At 43.7% G+C, this 21007-nt stretch overlaps 1 protein-coding gene across 7 annotated transcripts; it reads left to right on the top strand.

Annotated features, from left to right (window-relative positions):
- Positions 1–1822: 1822 nt before the first annotated feature.
- On the top strand, positions 1823–21007 carry pecam1b (platelet and endothelial cell adhesion molecule 1b). 7 transcript variants are annotated; one of them, XM_058082708.1, is made up of 16 exons: positions 1823–2611; positions 2688–2723; positions 4383–4679; positions 5728–6009; positions 6086–6355; positions 6444–6716; positions 6898–7176; positions 8343–8621; positions 8836–8937; positions 9053–9083; positions 12139–12218; positions 16136–16189; positions 17044–17133; positions 17462–17518; positions 19958–19980; positions 20725–21007. In XM_058082708.1, exons 1-16 carry the CDS (start codon positions 2569–2571, stop codon positions 20824–20826), a joined length of 2298 nt encoding a protein of 765 aa, XP_057938691.1. In that variant the 5' UTR covers positions 1823–2568; the 3' UTR covers positions 20827–21007. The 7 variants fall into 7 exon arrangements, 6 of the variants coding, with proteins under 6 accessions (XP_057938691.1, XP_057938716.1, XP_057938708.1 ...); XM_058082716.1 differs by lacking the exons at positions 9053–9083; positions 12139–12218 and having other exon boundaries at positions 1934–2611; positions 20725–21006; XM_058082733.1 differs by lacking the exons at positions 8836–8937; positions 9053–9083; positions 12139–12218 and having other exon boundaries at positions 1932–2611.

The following is a 21007-nucleotide window of genomic DNA, read 5'->3' as shown; positions in this document are numbered from 1 at the left end:
CCCCACAGACAGAAAGGTGCTCGCTAACCCAGCCAACATTAGTACCTGAACCCCCCCCCCCCCCCCCCCCCCCGACCCCCCCACAGACAGAAAGGTGCTCGCTAACCCAGCCAACATTAGTACCTGAACCCCCCCCCCCCCCCCCCCCCCCCCCGACCCCCCCACAGACAGAAAGGTGCTCGCTAACCCAGCCAACACAAACCACGGACTCCATGCACATGGCTGCAGTGTCTGGAGGACACATGGAAGGATGGACCCCCACGTGACTGGGGGGTGTGAGCCCCCCAGCCCCCCACTTATTATGCAAACCCTTCCTTTCCACGCTTCTTGAGTTCAACGCCAACCCCCACGGGGTCCCACGGGGACCCCGGTGCCGTCCAACCTGCTGTACAAAGCAGAACCCGCCTCCCACCAGGCCTCCAGCTCCTCAGCGTGTCGAGTGCTGGACCTGAAAGGAGGTCTGAGCGGTGCCTGCTACTTTGACGTGCCCCCCCCCCCCACCACCCCCCAAATGCCTTTTTCTCCTTTTGCCTTTCAGTTTTATTTTTATGTTTTTGCTTTTATTACTGCTGTGTTTAGTCAGCTTGTCAAGTCTCACATTCAGGAGGTTTGATTCCCAAACCTCTCTCAGGTACCTCAGCAGCCTCCACGGCACTGAGGAGCGTGCAGGAGGAGGAGGAGGAGGAGGAGGAGGAGGAGGAGGAGCATCGCAACCAATGTGCATCTTTTCTGCCGGGCTCCAGCTTTATATATATATATAATATATATATATATATTTTATAGTTTTCTCTTTGTTTTTGCAATGTTTTGGTTTTAATTGGGCTTGTGTGCCTTGGTCTGAGTGAGGTAGACGGAAGAAAAATGGGAACACCCTTCGTGTCATACACTTTTACTCACACACACACACACACACAATGTATTCCCCTTGCTAGTCTTTATTCAAGTCCCTAGACCGTTTTTGACCTTGAAAAGGAACGGCATCACGGACTGGAGGTGAAGCACGGCATCTGTAGAAATGACCTTCACTGAGCTCTTGGAGGTTCTAGCATCCCGACGCTGCGTCACACACAACACAGAATAACCTTGCATCAGCTTTTAACCTTTTAGACCCGAGAGAGAGAGACTTGACGTAGGCACGAGTGCAGCCGGCGTGTTTGTCCCGTTTATCCAACAGGTGAAGAAATAAGAAATAAAACAAATCCATCACATCTTCCTCTGGCATTAAAGATGATCTTATTATGGTATCAACTATTCTACCCGGGATGTAGTCAACTAGAAAGGTCTTCTTTGGGCTTCACTTCAGGTCAAATTCCCTAAGGCAGAGGGGTGTCCAACATGCGGCTGTTTTTGTCATTGGCCCTAAAAATACAATTAAACACTAAAACAACAGCAAGAATGGTGGAAAAACAGCCGTGACTTTATGGGAAGAAAGTCCAAATATTAAAAGCAGCAGGAGTGCAACCGTGAATTCTGGGTAATGGATTACTATTTGGCACTCCAAATGAATGTGAGTGTGAATGGTTGTTTGTCTATATGTGCCCTGGGATTGGCTGGCCACCAGTCCAGGGTGTACCCCGCCTCTTGCCCCAAGACAGCTGGGATAGGCTCCAGCACCCCCGTGACCCTCGTGAGAATAAGCAGTAGAAAATGAATGAATGTCACGAGAAACAACAATTTGTTCTATTCCTGCTCCTGTCTATTCTCCTTTAGCGAGCGTGGGGGGAGGGGGGGGGGGGGGGTAACATGGCTCTTTTGAGAGTAAAGGTTGCCCACCCCTGATTTATACCCACTATCCATTTCCACACTCGACCCCTGGCCAATGGCAGCGTAGTGGGCGTACCTGGGAGGAGGTTACCAGCCATGTTCTCCACCCAAAAATGTATTTAGTTATTTTATTTTGTCCAATCCCATTTTAGCTTCCATGTGTTGCTATATTAATGTCACGTGCCCACGGCCTTCACAATCTAAACGATAAGTTCCTGGGCTAAAAACTGGAGTCCTGAAGAACAACGATAAGTTCCTAGGCTAAAAACTGGAGTCCTGAAGAACAACGATAAGTTCCTAGGCTAAAAACTGGAGTCCTGAAGAACAACGATAAGTTCCTAGGCTAAAAACTGTTGTCCTGTCCCATCCGCATGTGTCATGGAAGAGCCGGGTTCAGATTTCCATCTGTGGAAAGTAAAGTTCAGGAAGCCACTTTGCTGCACAAAACGAGTGTTGACGTTCTTTTCACCTGTTCAATCACGAGCGACCAATCAAGGTCAAAGGCCCGACTCCTGCAGTCCACTATTCAGACACACGAACAAGAGAACATTCCACAGCGGTAACGAGTGGGCCGGCGTGGACATCCTGAGGAAACAACACTGACTTCCTGTCAAATTAAGCCAAGCGGCTGGGCTGCTCGGAGTGATAACCGATGCTGTTGGTCACTGGGCGGCTGAGCTTGAGGGCCGCCTTCGTGCCCCCCCGCCTCCCGACCACATCCTTAATCCGAATCAACACCCATCAGTCACAAATCCGCTAGGATCCGGGATCATTGGCAGGATCATTGGAGAGCCCTCAGCCAGAATGGATTACCTCCTGCTGCTTGCCTCCATGCTCGTATCCAACTGTAAGCCCGACTCATCTCATTGGATGGACCAAGGTCATTGATTTGTCTCTAATCAGTTGCTTTTTTGTCCTTCAAGACTTTCATCTTTGGAGAGGCGTGGACGCTCAGCCGGGTAAGCTCATGACACTTGGATGCCCCGGGTTTGATGGACGTGGGCCGTGTTTCTCCGAGATGATAGATCCACCGTGAAAAGGTTTTAACCGATGAGGTTCCACGTTAGGGGTTTCTATCACAGGGAAAACGTTCCTTTCTTCGGAAAATTAGGAACTGAGATTCGTAATTAGTACTTTTTAATGTCATTTGAACTTTTTTTATATACTGTATTATACAGTATATATTGTTATATACTGACTTTTCCCTTGTTTCCAGGTTTTCCCATTTAATTGTCTAAGCTTGGACAATATGCGTCATCAGGGTACCGTTACACAGATACTTGCTACTTGAACGTGTGCTCCTATTCTTTTGGGTTTTTTCTTGCATGACTTCAAAATAACGAAAAAAAGACACGTGGAATAATAAGGCCCTTTCTATCAGAACTGTTGTCATCTTCTAAATAACGAAATAAAAACGTGAGGAATAAGGCCCTTTCTATCAGAGCTGTCATGTTCTAAATAACAAAATAAAACCATGTGGAATAAGGCCCTTTCTATCAGAGCTGTCATCTTCTAAATAACAAAATAAAACCATGAGGAATAAGGCCCTTTCTATCAGAACTGTTGTCATCTTCTAAATAACGAAATAAAAACCATGTGGAATAAGACCCTTTCTATCAGAACTGTTGTCATCTTCTAAATAACGAAATAAAAACCATGTGGAATAAGACCCTTTCTATCAGAACTGTTGTCATCTTCTAAATAACAAAATAAAAACCATGTGGAATAAGACCCTTTCTATCAGAACTGTTGTCATCTTCTAAATAACAAAATAAAAACCATGTGGAATAAGGCCCTTTCTATCAGAACTGTTGCAGCAGGAGGCTGAGAGTAGCGTCACGCTCTTTATTAGCATGAAGATGGAGACCATGGAGAACATTTGACTCGGCCCTCATCAGCCAAGTGCTAGCTTGGACGCTAGGTTACTGCATGATGATTGAGTGATCTGTCTGAGGCGGAATCCCTTTTTGATTGATGGTGAAATGAGGGGATCAGCCATGTTTTTGGTTCTGTTGTTCTGAACGGATCCAGAGACTTTACCGATCCCCAGTGGCTTTGTCTTTGTTAAAAACCAGGAGCGTGTTGCGGTTTCTTTCCCCAACAAGCCCCCGACCCACCCCCACCCCCGTCACAATCACTCACACCCACAGCCGGTCACACGGTGGCCTCGCACAATCACGGTGGCCTCGAACAGCAGCTCCAGCTGCTAGCAAGCCGTTCATCATGGCGGATGCTGGAATCTGCATGGCAATAAATGAACACTTTATGATGGAGGCTGGAAAAACGAATGACCTTGAATGACCTTGAATGACCAGCAGTCCGTGCTAATAAGCTGTCCACGTTAGCTCGATGGCTCGCCAATCGATTAATCAAAGGACTCATGGCTGATTTTTATCGATTGAGGCCTATCGACCGTACCGACATCGTATCAGTTTGTCTTTCACAACGCCATAAAATATCGTGTGAGAACTGAAGAATCCAATAAAAATATGCAGAAATGGCGAAACGCCATGTTGCCATGTTGTTTCCATTAGCAATTAGCAATTAGTTTGTTTTGATTTAGGGCGTGTCAACCACCGCTTCTTTCATCTCGTGTTTTTGTCTTCTTTCCCAAACAGGGTTCACGATTCGGGACATCAACATTTCACTTGAGCCCAGTCCAGACGTGGCGCGGGGCACCAACGTGACCGTGAGGTGCCAGGCGCTGGTCAGCAGCTCCGGCTCAGAGACACTGGGTCGCGAGTACAAAATCTTCAAGGACGGCATCACCGTGTACACGAAGACCATCAGCAGCCCAGACCACCTCCTGTACCGCCTCCCTGACGCCCGAGTGTCCAATACGGGGAAGTACAAGTGCCTGATCAGCATTGAAGGCAGGACCATGACCAGCGACACCAAGAAGCTCACCGTACAAGGTGACATCTTCTTCTGGAAGCTTCCCACTCGTTCTTGGCCGTGACCATGTGGTGTTTATGGCCTCTGTGGTGTGTTGGTGGTACATGCCGTGCAGTGGCTTGTCTTTCCAGGACAGCCCATCTGGCTTCTCTGCCTCGCTGAGGCATTCACTTGGGACGTCATCCTTGGCGGCCATCTTCTTCACGTATTCTTGGAGGCCTGTTGTTTCCTCCTGGACAGGAGGAACATTCACTAGTCCTCTTCCTCCCTGTTTTTGTAGAGTGTATCGCCTTAGGATGCTGGACTTGGGGTGGAAGCCTCCATATATTATACTAAGTAGCCAGTGGCCGTGGGGTATTTGATTGGATTATGTATCGATGTATCGATATTACAGTACAACATGGAAGTCGGCAGGAAGGGAAGTCCCAAGTCCCAAGTCCCAAGTCCTAAGTCCTAAGTGGATCAGGAAAGCAAGAAGGAAAAAGAAACAACTTTTTGTTGTTTTGTTTTCTTTGGTAGAAAAATGATCATAATTCTAATAACTGCTTTGATCGAATGGAATAATAATGTGCATAATGAATTAGTGTTGACTGTTAATTACAGGAAGTGAACATTGATGGGATACAGGGGGGGGGGGGGGGGTAGGATTAAAGCTCTGCTTCTTCCTATTTTATTCCAGACATGTGGAATTGTGTATAGTAATATGAATTCAATGTGAACCTCATGCGTGTTAGCAATAAATGAAACCATAACCATACGTATTTAAAGGTCATACTGCGCTAGTATGACATTAGTACCCGTAGTGGTGGTATAGATCTTCTTTGTGGGCATCTGTCTGACTTCCTGGTCCACTTCCTGGCCCACCAGCTCTGCATCCAGGGGCACATTGCTGGCAGCCCCGTCATTCAAACGGTGTTTTCATGGGCCAAGCATGAGCTGTGACCAGTAAGGAATCAAACAATTGTTGATCTTTCATTTTAGTTCTTGAAATCCCAGCAGACAGTGAAGTAGTACTTTTATTTTCCTGTGATGTAGTCCTCAAACTTTGAATATTTCTTCATTCTGCAGGTCTGTCAGAACCACAGCTTCATTTTAACAAGGGCGTGGTCAGTGAGGGGGAGGAGCTAACGGCCAGATGCACGGCGCCGGGTGAGACGGGTTCCATCATATTCTACTTCTATGACGACACCAAGGAGATCCTGGAGGAGCGGGTCAGCTCCAACCTGTCGGAAGTCAAACTTCACTTCAACAGCGTCGGCATCCATAAGTTGTTCTGTTCTTACACCATCCTGGTGACGCCGTACTCCTTCAGGTCCAACAGAAGCCAACCTCTCACGCTTTCAGTCAAAGGTGAGGCAGACTTTGAAGGTTCTGGTCTTTGCCAAGGTTGACGTCTTTTCCATGTTGGTCCAACTTGTTTCCGTAGAGCTTTTGATCATGCCAGTGTTGGAGATTTTCCCCAACAACAACATCTACGAAGGAGACAGACTTGACATCTTGTGCACCATCAGAAACTTGGCGTACAACTCTGGAGAAGTCCACCTCTACCTGAGCAGAGGCACCCAGCTTCTCAGCAGGGGGGACACCAACGTCAACCACAGTATGATCGCTTTGGCCAAGGACTCTGAGGAGTTTGAGTGCAGACTGGAAATGGGAAAGGTCATCAAGGTTGACACAAAAACTGTTCCGGTGACTGGTAAGCCACTGCATGGTTCCTGTACGTTCTGTACAGTCACAGTACGTGACGTCACGGCTGATCAGGTGGTGCTTCATCGTTTCCACAGAGCTCTTCTCGGTACCCACTCTGACCATGGTCCCCAGAGAGGTCTTTCAAAAGGAGAACATGACACTAACCTGCAGAAGCAGCAGCTACGCTTCAGAGAGGCTCCACAGGGACAAGTTGATGTACAGTCTGGATCTGCCAGGAAGCTTTCTGATCCCCAAGAGCACCGGGGTCTTCTCTGTCAAGGCTCTTCTCTACGATTTCAACTACACGTGCATCGCTCAGGCCAAAGGCATCCGCAAACACAGCAAACCGCTGACGGTCCGTCCCAAAGGTCAGCAGGCTCTCTTCTTCCAAACATTATCTCTTCTCTTGGTGGCTTGTCCACCCAGAAGAAACCATATGAAATGTACAGTACTCAAACTATGATATGAATATTATAACTGGACTTCATTGTAAAAAAAAACCAACAATAATGGAATATGATGACCACATGTTGTTGTTATCCACTTCAGTCACGGTCTCAGCGCCAAGGATCTCCGTGGTTGGCAGGGCGGTGCTGGGCAGACCCTTCAAGGTCCTTTGTAGGTCGGACATCGGCAGCCTGCCCATAAACTACACCCTGTTTAAGGAGTACGATCAGCTGAGCACAGCCAGCGTCAAACTCCCCTTTGAGCAAGCGCTCTTCACCGTCACCATCGACCAGCCGGACCAGATCAACAAGTTCATGTGCGAGGCCAAGAACAGTCCCAAGGAAGCGCCGCTCAGCAAGCGACTGGATGCTGCTGTTGTTGGTAAATATTGTTGACGACTGTATTAGCATGTCGGGCTGGGGGTTATGCTACAATAAGTCCAGTCTACATAGCCGGTTCCATAAAGACACGCTTGGATGTTTATGTGGAATGACTTAGGAACCAGAACCTCAACCCCAGCAGATGCTGAATAAATCAATGAACTACAAAAGTGGGAATTTGAGGGAATTGGAAAATCACCAGCTTGGTTAGAATATGTTGACAAATGTGGAAAAGTCACTTTCTATTGCAATATTTGGCCTGGAAAATACAATATTGTATGAAAACCGTGAATTTTTGGAATATGGCAGATAGATCAGATGAATGTTTTGAACCAGCTGATTATTTTCATTCATTCATTCATTTTCTACCGCTTATCCTCACGAGGGTCGCGGGGGTGCTGGAGCCTATCCCAGCTGTCTTGGGGGTGAGAGGCAGGGTCCACCCTGGACTGGTGGCCAGCCAATCCCAGGGCACATATAGACAAACAACCATTCACACTCACATTCATACCTATGGACAATTTGGAGTGGCTAATTAACCTAGCATGTTTTTGGAATGTGGGAGGAAACCGGAGTACCCGGAGAAAACCCACGCATGCACGGGGAGAACATGCAAACTCCACACAGAGATGGCCGAGGCTGGAATTGAACCCTGGTCTCCTAGCTGTGAGGCCTGCTCACATGGTCGCCATGCAGCCGCTGATTATTTTGCTGCTGGAAAAAAAAATTCTTAACAGAATTGAATCGAATCAGTCAAAAAAATGTGGAAACTTTAAGAATTCTGAAGATCTAACCAAATTTATGTTTGGAAAATATGGAAAAGTGGGAATATTTGGGATGTAAATGAACGGGTTAACAAATGAGGGGGAAATGCCATCCATTGAGATGGTAGTTTTTTGGTTAGTAAAATGCAGAATTCCAGGGAACCTGTATGGATTTATTTTCTTCTAATCTCCTTCATCTTGGTTGGTTTGAATCAGTTGAGAAATGTGGAACTAAAAATAATGTTCATTCATTTTTATGGTAATGTATAAATGTATAAATGTATAATGTACTATAATGTATGGGTGTTCCCACTTTTAACCATACACTGCAGTTTATTCTCTTCTATAGCGGATACTATATACTTCTATACCTTTGTTGAAGGTCGGCTTCCTTTCTCCACAGTGCCGTTGTCACATCCCGTCCTCACCATCATCCCCAACCTGCCAGAAATCGCCGAAGGAGACCATGTCCTCATGATATGTGGCGTTAGAGGCACCCCGCCCATCACTTTTAAGTGGTACTACGATGGGAACGATCTACCTTTCTTCACCACCACCTCAGACAAGAACAATACAGACTACCAGATCCAAGCCATGTCCAGAGACCAAGGTGGTACCTACTACTGTGAGGCCATCAATCACGCCAACAATGTGGTCCGCAGTGCACCGGTCATCATCGAGGGTGAGGATGATGTTTCTTTACATCAATAACTCTCATATGCCACAGAAGTTCACTCTGTTAATGTCTGAACTTTACTTCCTGGACCTGGACCTGCACAGCAAAGTAGGCATTGGTTGGTTCCTCCAAAAGATCCTGGAACTTCCTTCCGTTCATGCATAGCTCTGGGTTCCAGAACATGGTCTTGACTTTCTTCCCACCGTGGCTGTCTCCGCAGTACGCCTGGCCTTGTGGAAGAAAGCGCTGATCGTTGGCTTCTGTCTGCTGGTGGCGTCCATACTGGTGGTGGTGTGTGTGCTGTGCTTCAGGTCCAAGAGAGGTAGAGAGACCTACGCTCTTCCAGAAACTCACACCTCCTTAGTTTGACTTCGTATGACGCAACCTTCTCCCGCCCGCCTCCTCCTGCTCCTCTCACCTCTCCTCTTTGATTGTAGGGAGAAGGGAGGCAGCTGCTGAATTGTCAGTGTGAGTTGGCGCCACTACTTGCTTCCTCTTCATGTATCGGATGATGTTTAGCTGCCTTGCTCATGGTGCATGCGTAGGGGTAGATGGCTGAGATGAGGCTCTGGCTGGGTTTACATTCGTACACGTCCGTACGTACCTTTTGAGTGCATGAGTGTATTTACACTAATACAGTGTATTCACAGAGAAGTAGGACAAAATGCAGTGCTATCAATATCCGGATGTCCGGCATTGCACCTTCATCATTTTGAGGGTATTGAGTGCAATATTCGGGTACTGAGAGTGCACTGCATTTCGTCCTACTTCTCAGTGTGAACACACTCATGCACTCAAAAGTGTAAGTGTACTAGTTGAGACACAAGTTGTATTTGAAAGGGAATACTTCCATAGGTACAAGTCAACAAGTTTACTGTCTACTTAGTTCTTGAGGACACCAATTTTGACAGCGCCTTCCAAGTCCGTTACTGTCAGTACACACTAAAGCAGAGGTAGGGAACCTATGGCTCGGGAGCCAGGTAGGGCTCTTTAGATGACTGTATCTGGCTCTCAAGCGTTTCTTACCACAATAAAAATGTATTTTTGCTAACACTTTAAAGTAAACATCATGGAAATCATATTAATTATAGTTAAAAATAATATTCAAAATCAAAACTTTCTTATGCATTTTAATTCGTCCATCTATATTCTACTGCAATACGGCCAACCATATCTATCTTTCCTGATGATATTTTCCAGGTCAAACACCAAAACTTGATTATTACTGGGTAATGCGGTAGTCTACCTCGGTCACTGAGATGTCAAAAAAACATGTAAATGTAAACTTTCCTCCTTTAGTCAAATAGTCACCTAGCTAAAGCTGCAGAACCAAGCCTTCTGACGAAGATGGCCAAAAGAATGAAATATGTGTACGGAGTACGGTGCAAAACCATGCAGCAGCAGAAGTTGCATTAATGGCAGCAAGTATTTGATTTATTATTAGACACTGCGCTGCTCACGAAAGTATGCTGGCCACACCCCCTTGGCGTGGGGTAGTGTGCCTGGTCTACGTAATTAGAGCCCATTATATCTAAAACTGTTGGTCTTACATAAAAATGCACACATTTTATTGCATTCAATGTTTAAAAAAATGTATATGGCTCTCACAGATACACATTTTAAAATATCTGGCCTTCATGGCTCTCTTAGCCAAAAAGGTTCCCGACCCCTGCACTAAAGTGATCAATACGTAGCCACTTGGTCTCCACCTGTTAACGGAAGGTGTAAGCAAGGAGTGCAAATTAACGTCCAAGCAGAAGCTGTCGTAACTCCGTATTTGATCAAAGTTACTTAAGATTTGTCAGATCACAACACAATCGCTGCATAAGACTTCTATCCAAACGTGTGATTTGAGTCTAATTGAGAAATTCACTACTTCCTGGTACTGCAGTCTAAGCACCATGGGAAGTATACGTAGTTGTTTGAGCATAAACATAATCTAATACAATCTGGAATGTACAATATTTGACATATTTGACATTTATGTGGACATAAATAATTAGTAGTAGTATATACATTTCCAGTCAGATGTTTACATGCGCTCATCATCACAAAGAATGTCATATCCATTTTCGGCCATTCATCATTTATTTGTAAGATTGAATGATAACGCAACATACATCGTTAATGATATTTACAACACAAGAATTGGGTGCACAAGTTGGAATTATTTTGGGTCAAACATCAGGGTTCGCGTTGCAATTTTTCGTGTTGTTTTTAACAGCGTATAATCGCGCATTGTGTTCTGCGTCCTTGTGGTGCATTAGAGCGATCTATCAGTGCTCTGTTATTGTATTTACTACTGCGACCTGTAGAGGGCGTTATATGCTCACATGTTAAAGACAGGTCCAGTTCATCTGCAGCAGGCTAAATAAGGAGCCACAAGAGGGGCGTGCCCATTGTGTTCTGTGTTCTGATCCACCATTGTCAATCAGTATGATCAGCGATCAATATGATCATTAGATGTTGCAGTCATACTTGCTGAATGAAGGCAGTCATTCTGTGGCTGTAAATGCATCTTCAGTTCATGGAGGACGAGGAGGAGGAATATGTTTTGACAAGGATGCAAAAACGCTACAGTCTAACGGCGCCAAGACTTAATTTCAGTTAAGTTGATCATTAAAATGTCAACGGAATCTGAACTTTGAGAGTGTCTAATCATGTTATTATGTCCTGGTTGAACACTCAATTGTGTCCAACTTTCTCAAAGCTGATTTGAGATGAAGAATTTGGATGTTGTCCTACTTGGTCATTCATTGTGTGGGGTGCACCAGTCCCAGACAAGGCACCAGCCCCAGATCATGATGCTACCACCCACAGTACATGATTGATGTTTGGCAGTGTTGGCTCATCTTATCATACTTACCGAGCTAAAACTACTGTCCACATCTCAGACCATCTTGAAGGTGTCAGCGGCAATAAAACTGTCGCCACTGGGGAAAGTGGCAATCGTCTTCCAGCAGTTTCCTTTCCTGTACATTGCACAGCATTGGTGGGTTTTGGGCTGTAAGGCTGTAACCACGGGAAGGTGACCGTATGGGTCTTCTTCCGTGTACATTTGTTTGAAATGAAGATCTTGGAAATGTCACCAACAGACTTCCCCGACTTTTAGATCTACAATTATCCTTCTTAGATCTTTACTGAGCTTCCATTTATGGGCATCGTGAGTATTGGTTGATCATCTAGTACTATCAAACTACTCATTAGCTGCAGTCAATCTGTAGTAGATAGGGCTTGTGCACCCGACTATTGTTTTTAAAAACATTGAAGATGTATGTGGAATTGTCATTCTATCCTGGTAAAAAAAAAAAAAAAAAAGTAGTCAAAGTTTATTTTATTGAATTTCTGAAGACATTCAGGTATAAAAATCACTTTGGACATGATATACATTCATGATGAAACAGGCTACTTTCACTTTCCTCCTCAGTGGTCTGCAACATGACTGGTTGTGGTCAGACATGTTTTGTGAAGATCTTACGCTATTAGATTTCTTTCCGTTGACTTTTTTCTTACCGTTTCTCAGAAAGCCTTCGAGCCCTAAATCAGATGACTCTTTAACAGTGAGTCTAACCCGTGACACAGAGGTCTATACAGAAGCCCCAGGTAGCTGTTTGTGTTCTTATCGTGTTCCACTGCCTGTCTTCATCATCGGCCATTGTGACAGCCATAAGTCCTCACATAGCATGATGTGTGTGGTAGCCATGGCGATCCATCCTCACTCCATCATCCATCTTCTAATATGCATGCCGGGGTCATGTTGTTGTCAGCTGACCAACATTTCAGTGTAAACGTCTGTTTTGTTGTTGATGTGTGCTCAGTGTTACGTCACAGTGTTTTGTCCCTGACATTTTGATTGTACAGCGTGTCCCTAAAGTCTGGACATATTATATACATGTACAGTACATACACTATAGGATGGGCTGGTCCAATATTCAGGATCAGTAATGGACACATTTACTGGGTATATACGTAACCCGTCTGATCTGATCCTTGGGCCCCAAATCTAATGTAAATGCTCAATTTAATAAGCGCTACTTGGCCATAAATGCAGCATATTGAGTGATAGGCCACCCTTAGTATGCTTTCTGCATCTACATTGGAATTCCTTTTAGATTTCTTTTCACACTCACATGGAAACTTTCACGGTTTCTGAAAATGTGCAGTATAGCAGAACGCTGTGGGTAATATAATGTCTTCCTTCAGGAGAACCTAATATTTGTTACTCGGTTTGAACATGGTTTCTACTAGTGTATTAAGCAGTACATGCATATAAATCGATTACTCTAACAAGGGGAAAAGTAGATATCAATGTCAGCAGATTACTGTATCCGTATCAGTCTTGAAAAAGTAGTATTGAGACATCCCTAATACATTCAATTTAATTCATGAATAATATTTTTAACATAAAATATTATCAGCCGATTAGTAGCTCAGAAAAATCACACAACGACCTTGTCAATCCATCTCTTCCAAAGAACACTAAAGTCATCACACAACAACTTCACACTCACAAGGCATACCTAATAAATATACATACATGTACCAATGCAAGTTCAAGGCAAATCCTTTCATTGGAGGACAAGCAGCATAGAAAATGGATGCCGCTGCAGTGCTACCTTTGTCCATTAGAGGAACCCAGAGGGAGGCTGATGTCATTGCAGCACCCAGGCAGGCCGGCACTGTATACAATGTATTATGGGAAAAATGTAACATGGTTTTTTTTCATTTATTGTTATTAGTACATGTTTGTATATTTGTCAGGTATACCTTTTGAGTGTGAAGTTGCCGTGTGAGGTTAGTGTTCTTTGTAAGATGACACCGTGAGTCATACTGTTCTAAATAATGACCTCCTGCTATTTCCAGTGGATTAACAAGCTCGTGGTGATGAGCTATCGCTAATGAAAGAGCTACCGTTTCCTCACCGACTCGCTAGCAAGACGCCACAGGGTTAGAATCTACGTAGCTACTAAAATGTGACAAAAGCAATTGATGAGATATGTTGATCATATTTGTTAATACTTACATAATAGAAGCGTGAAGGGACTTTATGGACATAAAATATGCAATATGTGTCCAGACTTTGGGGACGCTGTACGTCGTCCTGCGCTAACTACGTTTCCCGTAGGCAGGTGTTTCTGCAAGTGGATAAAGATGAGTGATTTACCAAAGTGTTGCTTAGCGCGCCCACTATGATCTTGTTCCAGGCGGAGTGCCACGCTATGATGGCATGGAGGGGAGGGCGACCAATGGGACACGAGCTAGCGCCGTGTCGCTTCCCGCTGACATCAGCAACAGGAGCAGCTTCAGTATTCCAGCCACAGTGTAGCGATACCCGGGGGAGTCATTCTGTTAAGAACGCTGCGTTTCAAACGACACCGCAAAAGGAAACTAACCAAATAACTCGCCTCCTGCTGCTCCCTCTCCCCTCCCCTGCAATCTAGACGGCCTTTGTTTTGTCTTTTATTTAATTGACCATCACTGTGGTTGTCCTGTCCTTCTTTGTTTGCACGTGTGTCCGCTGTTGCATGTTTTGGATGTTTGTGCATCGTTGTTGGATTTGCACATACGTACGTTTGATCCCCATTACAGGAAATGTGTGTATATACTTTGGTTGATTCCTTGACTTGCTCAGATCTTTTTAGAATAAATCTTATGTCTATTTAGAAGTGTGTCATCACCGTTTATTTTGCTACAGATACTGAATCTGAAATGTTGCACATTAAAGTTGCTAAAACCAATCCAACGTAGGTCAGAATATTAGCTTGTCAAAACAAATTAGTGTAATATCTAATAATGTATCATTAATCATTGATGTTATTTTTACAATCAAAATACTGCAGGCCGACAGTTGACTGACTGTGGTCTACTATCATCTACTATCTACTATACGTTCTTACACCAAAACAATCCAAAACAGGAATGCCAACAAACCCAAGACTAAATATCCCAAAAAGGAATGCACAGCCGCCACTTCCTTTGTGGAAAGAAACAATGGCTCCTGCAAGAAACAGCCTACGTCCACACAAAGCAGGCTTTGTTGGTTTGAACGTGCGTAACGTGCACAGGAAATTCATCTCCCCAGCTTTGTTGGAGATGTATGAGATGACCTTACCAGCTGGGAAAAAGCTATGCAGATGTTTTGACCACAACATATTGTCAGGAAGACCATTTCAGCCGTAAGAACAACACTTGAAATGACTTATGCTCATCAAATCCCAAACATTTTGGAGTGGCAGGTCATATGACAGTCATGTGACCATCCCAGCAAATGGCTGTCAGGTAAGCTAGATCGTTTCCAAAAGTTAGTTTTCATCATTAAAGTACATTGTAAAGACAATTCTAATGCTTCAGTAAGGGGTCCAATAAGCTGCACGGTGGACTAGTGGTTAGCATGTGGGCCACATGGTCAGGAGCGCTGAAAGGTGTGGATTTGAATGTTCTCCAAGTGTGTGGGTTTCTTCGCTTTCCTCCCACATTGCAAAAATAACACATTGAAATATTATATGGTATATATATATGGTATTATATATATATGGTTTATCTTGTCCCTCACCAAAGTCAGCTGGGATAGGCTCCAGCATACCCTAAAGAGAATGGATGAATGTTCTTATATGAAACAAGCTAGCTAGTTTGCTTTTGCTATTGGGAATTGAACCTGAGAACCCTGACGTGACGTAACAAAATTGCCAGTAATACATTTTTAATGACTACAATTAATACTAACCAGTCATTTACAAATCACTAATCACAGCACTGCAAATATTTGGTGCAACAGTTTTTTTTGTCTTAAAAAAAAAAAAAAAAGATTGAATTGTGGGTAATTTCTAAGTCTGTAAATTATCATTCATTATTGTTCTTCTTTTGAACTGATGAATTTTTATTTCATGTGTTTAATAAGTGTGTGAGGCATATTGAAGAAAGTAGGGGAGAGTCATTGTTATTGTAAATGTTGAGCCAAAATCAGAGGAGAACGTCAACGTGAAGCTAGCAGGAGGGTTTGGAGGGAGGGGGGGGGGGGGTGAAACGTAGTCATGACTTGCTATTAACGTCACCTACGCATATGGCAGGAATGACTTGTATTGTTCCACTTCATCTGTGCTGTAGCCGCCATTTTTTTTTTTTACTTTAAATGGATCCTTATGGAATCTTATTGGTTAAACATTTGAAAATGTGCTAATTAAATTAGTATACAACATTTCTAATAATAATAATAATTGTATCACATTCATGAAGCTAGGTCATTTATCTGTCACATAGTTGCTTCATGTAGTCCTAAAAGTAGGTATTGTAGTAAGTAGAAGTAATTAGTAGTATTATTACGTTTGTCAATTTGTCTTGATGCTAACCAAAGCAAGATGATGAAATCTTCCCAAACAATCCTTTCATGTTTAAAGCTGTTTTGTTTGCTATCCAAGTTACCTGCTGTAATATGTCCTCCCTGCAGTGTATGAACATCAACTGTTGTACTTTGGATGTATCTAGGTCACCGTGTCTCATGTGTGCATGTGTTTCCCACACAGGGAAGATGGAGAGGGTGGACATCAGTGTGTGGAGTGAGCGACCGCCTCAGGCAGGTAAGCACGTCACACCACCGCCGCCATTAAAGCCCGAAGGATCACATGCACTTGAGGCAAACAATGGAACCTTTCCCTTTAACTCATTCGCTACCAGGGACGGATTTATATGTTGTTGTTTTGTTTTTTTTGCATGAGAGTCACAAAGAGGTGATGATGCAACTGCACAGTAAAAGAGATCATGTTTGGTGAAGTTTTTACGCTCTTTGGCACCTTGTAGCTGTTGTTATGACTTGAGATCAAACAGTGACCTCTTTTAGTTTGCAGTTGTGTCATCACCTCTTTTTGCCTTTTCATGCAAAACACCATTCATTCATTCATTCATTCATTTTCTACCGCTTTTCCTCACGAGGGTCGCGGGGGTGCTGGAGCCTATCCCAGCTGTCTTCGGGCGAGAGGCGGGGTACACCCTGGACTGGTGGCCAGCCAATCCCAGGGCACATATAGACAAACAACCATTCACACTCACATTCATACCTATGGACAATTTGGAGTGGCTAATTAACCTAGCATGTTTTTGGAATGTGGGAGGAAACCGGAGTACCCGGAGAAAACCCACGCATGCACAGGGAGAACATGCAAACTCCACACAGAGATGGCCGAGGGTGGGAATTGAACCCTGGTCTCCTAGCTGTGAGGTCTGCGCGCTAACCACTAGACCGCCGTGCCGCCCGCAAAACACCATAAAAGACGTATAAATCCATCTTTGGGATTGGGCGTATTGTATGTACTGTGCGTATATACGTACTGTATATATGTGAAAACAGTACTATGGTAATCAGAGCTACCAGAGTATTTCCACATCTGACATTCTTCTGTCTACAAAGTCATGAGAAAAGCGTTTCCCAATGCAGCCAACGACGAGGAGAGCAGCATGGTGTCCAATGAGCCTGACGTGGAGTACACGGAAGTGGTGCATCCCCAGCAAGCGGACCACTCCAGGGGTAACGAGCCCACCCCACCGCGCCCTTTATAATGTCTTCTTCTCACAAACATTTGCTAACATTCCCTTCGTTGATAAGAGAGCGGCGCTTCCTGGGAGGGGCCTAATTACCCCTAATGGAGGCATCTCCAGGTAGTCCCTGCGGGATAGCTGCTGGGACTTCCAGGACTGTTAAGATGATATAAACAGGAAGGGTTGAGCTAATTGCTGAGCTGCTTTTTTGTCTATTTTGGATTTCATGATATCTTTACGCACGTTTAACGCCGCCTCTTTCTATGTGGACCGTGCTGCCTTTTGATGTCCCGATGTGTTGATTTTTACATGAGCAGTTCCGCTGAGAAAAGGCACGGAAACCGTTTACAGTGAACTCCAGAACGCCGCACTTGGTGAGTTCAACGTCATTTCATGTCATTTGTTGTTCTCAAACTCTATTTATCTGGGGGCCGCTGGGGCTAGGGCAGGGGTGGGCAAACTACGGCCCGGGGGCCACATCCGGCCCGCCAAGTGTTTGAATACGGCCCGTCCGTTCTTTCCAAAGTATTTCATTTAAACTCAACATACGAACTGGCATCATGGCTTGAGCCAACCTTTTGATGGTTTTATCAATTTTGTTATTTGATGTGGTCTGTTGTTTACAAAGTGCTCCTGAAAAAAGGGACACAAGCATAATGATGATAATAATAATAATAATAATAATAATAATAATAATAATAATAATAATAATAAAATTTTAAATATTTAAATATAAAATATTAAAATAAAAATATTTAAATATAAAATATTTAAATATAAATATAAAATAATAAATAATAATAGCAGATTGCATGACACTTTTACAGATACAATAATACCAGGTGGACTGTTACGTGTAAAATATATAGTCTGCCCCCCCCCCCCCCCGGCCCGCGAGTCAAAAAGTTTGCCCACCCCTGGGCTAGGGTCTGGGTGAGGCATCAGGTTTAAATATATATATATATATATATATATATATATATATATATATATATATATATATATATATATATATATATATTAAAAACAGACAAAAAACTGTCTTCACTTTTTCAGTGCTTTGGTTCCAGTTTTCCACAAGAAAAGCTCTGATAAAACATTCCACTGTTCTCAAATATCTTCATTTTTATTTTTCTGCACAAAATAAGTTGAAAAATAATTAATTAATTAATCAAGAATGAAAAAAACATAAATCAATCAGTAATAAATAAATAACATACAAGTAAGAAACCACATATAGTTGCTGGGTAGAGAAATAATTTATTTTCAGATTCAAATGAACAGTATTAACAGTTATTTAACCTTTAACATGAACATTAATGAAACGTAACCATTCTACCCAATTAGCAAGTTAGCCTCGTTAACCTCCGGGAGCAGCGTCATAACTCGCTAAATCACATCAATTGTGTCCGGTGTGTACACAGCTTTAAGCTCTTTTCTATTTGTGTGTACATGATACCATAAGCATCCATATTAAACATTAAACTTTCATATCAAGGCGGGGGACTCAAACTAGCGTCACATGAGTTTGACACCTCTGTTCTAATGGATGCCTCCGGGAAGAGTAGCAACCAGTGCTCATGGTTTCCAACCAATAAACAAAAACACTTCATACAGCAAAATGAAAAATGACATTAGGTGATAAAATACCAACCATGGAAATACGTCAAAATAGGAATACACTGAACTGGTTTAGTTCAAAGGTAATACGTCAAAATAGGAATACACTGAACTGGTTTAGTTCAAAGGTAATACGTCAAAATAGGAATACACTGAACTGGTTTAGTTCAAAGGTAATACGTCAAAATAGGAATACACTGAACTGGTTTAGTTCAAAGGTAATACGTCAAAATAGGAATACACTGAACTGGTTTAGTTCAAAGGTAATACGTAAAATAGGAATACACTGAACTGGTTTAGTTCAAAGGTAATACGTCAAAATAGGAATACACTGAACTGGTTTAGTTCAAAGGTAATACGTAAAATAGGAATACACTGAACTGGTTTAGTTCAAAGGTAATACGTAAAATAGGAATACACTGAACTGGTTTAGTTCAAAGGTAATACGTCAAAATAGGAATACACTGAACTGGTTTAGTTCAAAGGTAATACGTCAAAATAGGAATACACTGAACTGGTTTAGTTCAAAGCTAATACATCAAAATAGGAATACACTGAACTGGTTTAGTTCAAAGCTAATACGTCAAAATAGGAATACACTGAACTGGTTTAGTTCAAAGCTAATACGTCAAAATAGGAATACACTGAACTGGTTTAGTTCAAAGGTAATACGTCAAAATAGGAATACACTGAACTGGTTTAGTTCAAAGGTAATACGTCAAAATAGGAATACACTGAACTGGTTTAGTTCAAAGGTAATACGTCAAAATAGGAATACACTGAGTGGTTTAGTTCAAAGGTAATACGTAAAATAGGAATACACTGAACTGGTTTAGTTCAAAGCTAATACGTCAAACGACGATGGGAGGACAAACATACCCAAACGGACTAAAGTGATCACATCCTGTTACTCCTAGCAGAAACTTCCTGTTATTGGACCGGCAGCCAGATGCTGGCTGCGTCTGTCAGGCCTCCCTCGGCGTGCTAAGACTTCCTGTCCAACAAATGACTAAAGAATCGGCCATTCTTCTAAGAATGACAATCATAGAAGCTAATGGCGGCTTGTTTGCTTTTTGTGGTGAAACACACGTGACTCAGCATTGAACACGGGCAGCCGCACCGCCGTCACATGACTCATGAATACCTCCGATGTCCCGCCATGACTAAACACCTGCCCCCCCTTTCCTCTGCAGGCGCTGGTGACCGCCATGATTATGTGAGTATTCTGTTCCTTCCGTGATGTTCCTCTTGTCACGTGGAGGCTGGAACCACACATTGGCATTGGGGGGGGGGCGAGCACCTGGGAGGGTGGGGTGAGGTTGAGGTTCCGGATTTGGGAGCATGATCATGCTGACTCCCACTTCTGACTCATTTGGTGTTCTACGAAGATCTGGATGTTGCACCCAAAGCCTGCAGTACATCTGAGACGAGAGATTAGTGTGAAACATCTCATCAGGTGTTGTAATCGCCACACTCCTACTACTACTACTAGTATTACTACTACTAGTACTAGTACTCCATAGAAATGCTTGTCTGGCTTGAGTCCCTCCCTGATCGAATGAGCCTCAGCAGGCTGATGATCCAGGAGGACGAGGGAAACCACCATCAGAGTTTCCAGACAAGAACAAAGCCGTTTGGGCTGTGGCTTCCTTCCTTATCGGCCCCGAGATAAGCAACGTGCCTCGTTCGAATGACCTCAAGGCCCATCTCGGGCAGCGCTCACATTGTTTTTGTTGCTCCCCCCACCGTGAATGTATGGATGAAGACCGCTCAGACGGTCCAATCCACACATGACTCGTAACGCCTGTCGTAAAAAGGAAAGAACATGGGGATGGATCACAAATATCACAAATCAAAGAGGCCAATGAGAGCAATCTTGTGTGTGTGTGTGTGTGTGTGCGTGTGTGTGTGTATGTGTGTGTGCGTGTGTGTGTGCGTGCATGTGTGCGTGCCCCCCCAGGGTTCTGTGGAGTACGCCGATCTGAATGGTGAACAAGCTAAGATGAATGACTGTCAGCCACAACGCAACCACTGCCAGGACGTGCCGGTTCCAGTGGATTAGCATCAGTAGATCTTCGTCACACGCTCTTCTGTTTGCACTTGCACCCACAAGTCATGCACACACACCCCCCACCCCCACCCACCCCTCACCCACCCTTGTAGCGGCGCACATTTCTCGCAGTCATTACTGTAAATATTGTTTGCATCACAATAAAAGCACATTATTGCTGTATGTACTTGTT

Source organism: Doryrhamphus excisus, chromosome 1, assembly GCF_030265055.1.
Source record: "Doryrhamphus excisus isolate RoL2022-K1 chromosome 1, RoL_Dexc_1.0, whole genome shotgun sequence".
Classification (NCBI taxonomy): Eukaryota; Metazoa; Chordata; class Actinopteri; order Syngnathiformes; family Syngnathidae; genus Doryrhamphus; species Doryrhamphus excisus.
Note: the sequence above shows the minus strand (reverse complement) of the source record. Positions and strands in the feature narration are given on the sequence as shown.

Bases quoted from the DNA above. Each gene is read 5' to 3' on its own strand.
- pecam1b (XM_058082708.1), top strand. From the start codon at position 2,569: ATGGATTACCTCCTGCTGCTTGCCTCCATGCTCGTATCCAACT. The intron at 16,190-17,043 runs GTAAGCACGTCA...TTCCCAATGCAG, and splicing joins TGAGCGACCGCCTCAGGCAG to CCAACGACGAGGAGAGCAGC. The intron at 17,519-19,957 runs GTGAGTTCAACG...TTTCCTCTGCAG, and splicing joins ACTCCAGAACGCCGCACTTG to GCGCTGGTGACCGCCATGAT.